Genomic DNA, 7,783 nt, shown 5'->3' with positions numbered 1-7,783 from the left:
TAAACAAAGCAACAAAAAAACAATATATACATGTGACATACCATAAATTTAAAAAAGAAAATTGAAACATGAAAAATCTATATTAATTAGAACATGATAAGTGAAAATAATAGGATGCAATACGAATACTTGAATATTTTAAAATCTATATTTTATTTTTATAACAAAACTTTTATATAATGCCTCAAATATGATTATGAGATGATAATATACTAATACGACAAGAATACACGAAATGCATAATCTAATAAATAAAAAATTTAAGCTCTGTAGGAAAGTGTGATAAATGGAGCAGAATTCGAAAATGCAATTGTTTGTTCAAATCTTAATGTCCTGAAATCAATAAATTACAACTGCTATTGTTCGTGAGACAATTCCCTGTTTGACTGACTGCATTCTCATTTTCTTGAACAACCAAAAATGGTACCCTCAAAACAAAATAATAGGGCAATCCCCCCTAATGCTTTATTACTGATGTTCCTTTCTTTTTATCTTTAACCAATTGCTATCATGGTTTTATTTCTTTTACAGCCTAAAAGGAAATATTCTAAAGGCTTGTTCACACCTTCAATGAACAATTTCAAAACTTAAATTTGTTCACTCTTTTGATTAAACTAACCGCTTTTAGATGAAGTCGGGCTGGCCTGTAGAAGTCAAGCATCGATGCCACATACGGCTGTTTGGATCTACTTCCCGGGGATGAGAAATGACCTCAGGAATGGGAAAGTAAACATAGTGGGTGTTGCATATACCAACTGTAATGCCGCTATATCCAGCAAATGCACCATGGACCTGCAAATACATACATGGATGCATCCATCATATTTTACAGGTAGTAAACGTAAAATGTGACTAATAAACCGCCCTGCACTACAAGAAAGTCAAAAACCAATTTCAAACGGGCAAACTTGCACAACCCTATATCAATGTGCACCAAAGAGGATGTGACATGCTAGAAGACTCGTGCAAAGGCTAGTTAAGATGCAAGCTTGCAATTGGTTGGCCAAAATTAGACTTCAATGTGAAGGTGGCTTTTTAAATGACACTCAAAATTTATTTTCTTTCCACTTTTCTACTCAACCGAGCATACCCCAAGTGGCAAAATTAAGATAAATGTTTAATATTTCTGGACTGTTTGGTTTCTAGTATCGAGACTACTTGACAGAATTTATTTTATAACTGCTGGTTTCTGGTATCTTAGCTCATTTACCAGTCTGCATCTAAGCAACATTGGTTTCTATCCATGCGATCAGTTCCTAATAGTTCTCTTATCGTATCAAAAGGAGAAGAAAGTTCAACAAGCAGTTCAAACAAATCATATTGTGTGTGAACACTTGGACAGTGGAGGGGAATAAAAGAAATGGATACTTACTGCATTTTGTCCCAGAACAGTACAGAGAATTCCATCAGAAGCATTTGCACGGCATGCCCGGATCATGTATGTTGGATCAATATATTTCACATCAGCAGGGATGCCAATTTCTTTAAAGTATTTCTTTGTCTGGTAGGAAGGTATTGAAATAACATTTAGTACCGCATAATGTTCATCAAGTGTAAGAAAATTTAAATAAATCATCCAATGGAAGAACATAGAAAGTGATTTCTTTTGCTATCTCTTAGTACCACAAAAGTTAAAAAGAGGTAGTACCTACCAACAAGGTTTCAATTGTCTTAAAATAGCCACATTAGAGAAGATCCTTACATATAAATGCAGTAAAAATCAGTACATTAAGGTAACCAACATCAATAAACTGATGACAATCAGTAGTGCATTTTATTGGTGAATTGTTTGATTTACTCCATAAGACATGCACAGCACTGATACATAAATAATCTTAACCAAACCAAAAGCAATCCATTACTATTTTGCAAGCAATCTAGTGCAAGGAAATGGAATTTTCAATCCAAAGGAAGGTATCAGACTCAAAGAACAATTTGGAGATCCTTCAAGAATTTGTTACAAACAAAACTTCATATATACCAAATTCCAATCCTCATTCGAGTCAACTAAATAAGGTATGATTCATAACTTGAAAAAGACAGCAAATCTCTCTGGGACATAGTACATGCAATCTGCAACACTCTCGCCTTTTGAACATGCTAAGTTACTTATGAGGAAATATTCAAATAACTTGACTAAGTGATTAACATAATAATAAAAAAATGTCTTAACACATCTTTACTTCTTCAGCCAGGAGTTTACAAACAAACAAATGTAAGAAATAGTGCAAACTAGAAAAAGAAAATGAAATACCTCTTGTTGGATGCGCACACCAATATCTCCAAGTACAATGTTTCCAGAAGCATCAGTAGCATTAGTTTTCTCAACGAGATTCTGCACAAAAAAGCAGCATCTTAGAGATGCTCAACTTACATTTGGTCACATGTATCATATTAATAAGTTTGAACATCTCTAAAAATTGATACTTCAGTCTCCAAAGAGGGAAAAAAGCAGACGAACAATTTCTCAAACAAATATAGAGAGATACTCTGGTACCTTAATCCCTGTTTTTGAAAATACTGATTTTAGAAAGGGAAATAAAGTTCAACATATAGGTGCTTTTACCCTTCAACTAAATACCTATGGATTTCGTACCAAACTCAAAACATTTACATTGACAAAACATGACACAATTGAGAAAATACCAAAATTTATTTTAGAAGGAACATCATTGCACAATTGCCAAATGAATATAGAAAAAAATTCTCTGCAGTAGAGCAAGTGAATTCTCCATAAGTTATAATTCCCATGGTACTGAAATTGATAAGATCCAAAACTTGCGGAAGAAACAATAGAATAGACAACAGATTAAAAATTGAAACATGAAAGCAACAATAAACCAAACCAGCAGCCAGTAAAAGCCTAAAAATTACAATGGAGACATCGTTAAACCAAAAAGGAAATCATCTTCATCAATATAGATAGCCATTGAGTTAGACATCCTAACGGAAAGTTATTTGCCCACTCCAAGACACCATTAAAACTTCAAACTTGTGAACAATTATCACTTCCAAGAAGGCTCAAATAGCTATATAAATTAAGTCACCTGTCCAGCTCCTTCTGCCACACAGACCACAGCCGATCCCTTTGTCTCTATTAAGTATTTCAGATGCCTTAATACACCATGAGGCCCATGCAAATTGAAAGGTACCTAGAGAACGCATAATTTGGATGCATCAATAACATGCATTTAAAGACTGTGATGGGCATAGCTGATTGTAATTAATTGTTAACGGTCAGCATAATACCTCTGGAATCAAGCATATGTCAACTTGTCCACTAGCTAAGGATGACTGCATGGCTATGAAACCACTACTACGACCCATCAATTTCACGACACCGATTCCATGGTAAGCACTATGTGCCTGGTAATTGATTGAAGGAGAAAAAATAATATTAAGTGACAGGAGGGAGGTTTTGCACATACATTTAAGTAGAAAAGAATTGCACAATGCATGAATTCTAAAAGTCAATGAACAATTTTTTTTTATATCAAAGTAATCAAAGCTGATATACCTCAATGTATGCAGAGTTGATCGCTCGTTGTGCTTCTTCAACAGCAGTATCAAAACCAAAGGTTTTGTCCATCAACAGAATGTCATTGTCAATAGTTTTTGGCACACCAACTACAGCCACTTTCAACTTTCTTTTGCGGCACTGAAAGCAAAAGTGTACAAATATATAGATTTAGAAAAACATAAAGCCAACCCCCCCTATTTGTGACATAAGATTTTGACAATTCTCAGGAATTCTTAATCACAGAAGATCCTTTAATATCCCTCCTGATCTGATATATTATTCATACATACATGTGGATTTTAAATAAAAAACAGAGCTTAGAAATACAAAATATGGAAAATAAATCTGAATCTTTCAGCTACCCATAATCATTGTACTGCCTTGAAGTTAAATCCAATGGTTAAACAAAATTATAAACACTGCTTAAGACATCAAGGGATAAAAAAGAAACCACCTTAGTTTCTCTGAGTTCCTCTTTTGAATTTAAGATAGTAAAAAATAAAGGAAATACCAAATTCAAGATTAATGAATTGTTCTATAGATACAGACTGTAAAATAAGTATCTGATATGAACCTCATCGTGAATAGCATTAGCCCCAGCATGAGTACCATTTCCACCTAGCACAAAAAGCATGTTGATTCCTCTTTCCTGACATCAATTTTGGAAACATATAAGAAAAACACTACATACTTGGCCTCTTTAAGTCTGGCTATTTTAATTCAAAATCTACAATTCCTGCAAGACTAAGTTAATCTGACAAATAGTACAAAAGTTAGGAGTACCTCCATACTAGAGACAATATCACTGACAGAGGGTCCTCCTCGTGAAACTCCTAACAAGCTTCCACCTGAAAGGTGAATATTTTGGACTACTTTCCGCGATAGCTGAAAATCAAGCCAAATGAACGATATAAAATCTAGGATGGAGCACGATATTCTAACAAACCATTGTTAGGAAAGAACAATGCTTACCGGCATTTCAGCCAAGCCTTTGTCTGAGAATCCACGATAACCGAAAGGAATCCCCACAATGTTTTTTACACCATATATTTCCAGTGTGATGACAATCTGCACTAGTTCATTAATTTAAGAATGTAGTGGTCAATAAACACTAAAGCATTCAGGTTTCAGACTAAACATGAAACTTTAATCTAACATTATATTTATGGTGTTAATATCCAATCATTACTTCATCCTACTTTATCAGTTTACCATGAAAGTGAGACTTTAACTACCAAAATGTAATTAATTTACTGTAAATACTTTTCTTTCATAACACAAAACAATTCATTCATGAATTTTGAATGAACACATCTAAAGTAGAAGAAAAACTTTGGTACATGGTATTTTGAAGTTAAACTGAAATCTATTGACCAAGAGAACAATATGAGACATATTTCATGTCCAGGATCTTGGTCAGTAGACACTGAACATGAATTTTTTATTTTAGCATAAAATACAAATTAAAAACCAGTTAACAATTACATAACCAACCAATGAAAGCACTGAGCTGAATCAAATAGCGTAGCTGTTGTTGGTAATTACAATCATGCCAGCAGCAAATTGACATTTAAGTATGGTGCTGACCTGTCTAATGACATCATTAAGACCAGGGCAAAGCCCACCACAAGTAACAATTGCAGCCTTCACTTCTTCTGGTTTGAAATATATTTTCTCTCGAGGCCCAGCACGGTGAACCCTAAGATGATATGTAATGTTACATAATATCATAACTGCCAAATGAACTACAAAGTTTCATACATTAAACAAAGACAGTGATAATGAAATATAAAACATGGAAACAAATGTGGAGACCTGATGACAGTGGACATATAAGTTACAAAATCTACTAGATCAATACAAAAGTTGGGAAACAATATTAAAAGCAATATAACATTATTTTACCACGTATTATTAAGTATTGTAGTGAATGCAATAGAATGCATGAGTCTATGGAAACCTATAATTAAGTAGAGAATTATGCTTACCATTGTTCAACCCAAGTACAGTTAGGATCAATGCACTCCGCACCAGCAGATGTAGGAGACGAGTAATGTATGACCTGAAATATTTAAAGATCAGAATCTTGACCAATCTAGTCTAAATGCAGACAATTAACCGAAGCAAATGAAAGATTATTTCTGCAGAGCTCGAACAATTTAACCAGTATCTTGATTTAAGATATAAAGATAAAAACAGAGAGACAAGAAAATCAGAATTTACTTCTAAAGGAGCAAGACAATTAAATTTCTTTCCTGAAATTATTTAAGCCATTTCAGGTGATTTTGAATTCACATTTCAAACAGATACTCAATACATGGAAATTATCAATTTTGAACATGATCTCCAAGCTCTAAACGATAAGCTCATGTAAGAATTACAATTCTCCATATCACAATTCAGCAACTTGGCATATACTAAGGAAACATCATTGAAATTTAATTACATATATATAGAAAAGATATTACCTTAAGAAGCACTCTATCGTTATTATTAATATAACCATGCCATTCCTCATCCGACGGATAACCTTCCGCAAAATCCTCAGTTACCGGAGTTCTGTAACAAAAAAAAAAAAGATCATTTAAGTTCTATTTGCTAAGTTCAAAATAAATAATTACTTTACAAAGTTCAAAATAAATAATTACTTTACAAAATAAATTAATAATTAATAAGATAAATGCGATCAAATTCATTTAACTCCAAAATAACTACAATATTTTAGAATTTTCTCGCTCCCGGGAGTAAAAAAAAAAAAGAAAGAAAGAACACTTACAAGAAATAAAAATCAGCTGGAAACAATTTTAAAAAAAAAGGAAAAAAGGAACTTTTTTTTACCTCATTCTGAGACAGAATGTGGAAGGAAACGAATGAGCATCGGGGAACGTATCGGTGATGTGAGGAATATTAAAGCGTCTTTCGAAATCTTGCTGGAACTTTGACTTCCAATCAGGATCAGTAAAATCGATACAATTTTTCGAGCTCTGTTGACTACATTCAACCTTGAAGAAACCACTACTACTCCTCTGCGATCTCAGTGTACCGAGATTCAAGGAACTAAATCCATGGCGGAAACGGAGGAGACGACGGTGAACGTTGTCGTTTCGAGGAAGGCGGGGTTTCGCAGAAGCGGAAGTGGTGATCGTATGGGAAAGAGTTTCCATTAAACGACAACTAAAGTTGAGTTTTTAGCTTTCTTTTTTCCCCTTTTTGTTTTGGTAGTTGCAGAGTCTATGATCAAAGATTCAAAGCTTTTTGTTTTTTTGTTTTTTTTTTTGGGAAAGCGGGGTATTTGGAGGGAGGCAGGAAAAATAAAAGGAGACAGAGAAAACAGACAAATCGAAAACGGCAGCCGGTTTTGGCCGTACCAACTACAAAGTGTTTTGGCTTATAAAACCGAGGCTTAAAATTCAGCGGAGTTGCCATTTCTTTGACCATATTAACCTTTTTTATTTTTTTTTTATTTTGATTAATTTTTGGCTTTTTTACCCTATAATACAAAAAAATAATTAAATATTAAAATGGTATGAACAATCCTGAGGGGATGTGCCTGAATGGGTGCCGGCACCACTCTTTTTTTTTCCAATCACTTAGTCATCATTAGCCCATAATTTGTTTCAAAAAAAAAACTAATCATATTTAAATGATGGAGCGGCTATGTATAGCGGTACCTGTATCATACATCTATACTTGGCAAAATATGGGTTGTACGAGTAAAAAAGGATGGAGGAGCACTCACTGGTGGGACTAGGGTTGGAGGGCACATGTCAGGCGACACCAATAGGAGGAGGGAGGCTGTCAGACAGTACTAGTAGGAGAAGGAATTGTCATGCGACACCGGACCATTATATATTTGAGTTGAACAATTGTAGCAATTTGTGTATTTTCTTGAATTGTTATAGTAATTTTTGTGTTTTATTGAATGGTTGTAGCAGCTAACCGATAAGAAGAAAGGAAAATAATTTTTTTTTTAAAAGAGGAGAAAACAAAGAAGAAAAGTTAAAAGATCAGTATGGCTTGTACAATGATTAATTCTTTTATTATATTTTTTTACAGTAGAATCTTGTTTTATTTTTCAAATAATTATTGAGAAACTTAATTATGTTTAAATATTTTACAAATTTACATTGAAGATGGATAATCAATTTTTCGTATGTGTTTATTTCGATGGAGTAATTTTAACAAAAATAATTGGTTGTATATTTAAATGTTGCCAACAAATAGCAATGAGATTTAATAGAAATATGTCAGTTGATGTTATAA

At 33.4% G+C, this 7,783-nt stretch overlaps 1 protein-coding gene across 1 annotated transcript; it reads right to left on the bottom strand.

Moving 5' to 3' along the window:
- Window positions 1–227: 227 nt before the first annotated feature.
- On the bottom strand, window positions 228–6,895 carry LOC105787828 (ATP-dependent 6-phosphofructokinase 5, chloroplastic). The gene is made up of 13 exons (XM_012614388.2): window positions 6,359–6,895; window positions 5,989–6,079; window positions 5,509–5,582; window positions 5,108–5,219; window positions 4,493–4,588; window positions 4,304–4,405; window positions 4,095–4,169; window positions 3,518–3,658; window positions 3,250–3,366; window positions 3,048–3,152; window positions 2,255–2,335; window positions 1,373–1,501; window positions 228–792 (listed from the first exon to the last, which is right to left on the bottom strand). The coding sequence occupies exons 1-13, from the start codon at window positions 6,682–6,684 to the stop codon at window positions 625–627; spliced, it is 1,617 nt and encodes a 538-aa protein (XP_012469842.1). The 5' UTR covers window positions 6,685–6,895; the 3' UTR covers window positions 228–624.
- Window positions 6,896–7,783: the final 888 nt, after the last annotated feature.

Source organism: Gossypium raimondii, chromosome 2, assembly GCF_025698545.1.
Source record: "Gossypium raimondii isolate GPD5lz chromosome 2, ASM2569854v1, whole genome shotgun sequence".
Lineage (NCBI taxonomy): Eukaryota > Viridiplantae > Streptophyta > Magnoliopsida > Malvales > Malvaceae > Gossypium > Gossypium raimondii.
This window is presented reverse-complemented; position numbering and strand designations above follow the sequence as displayed.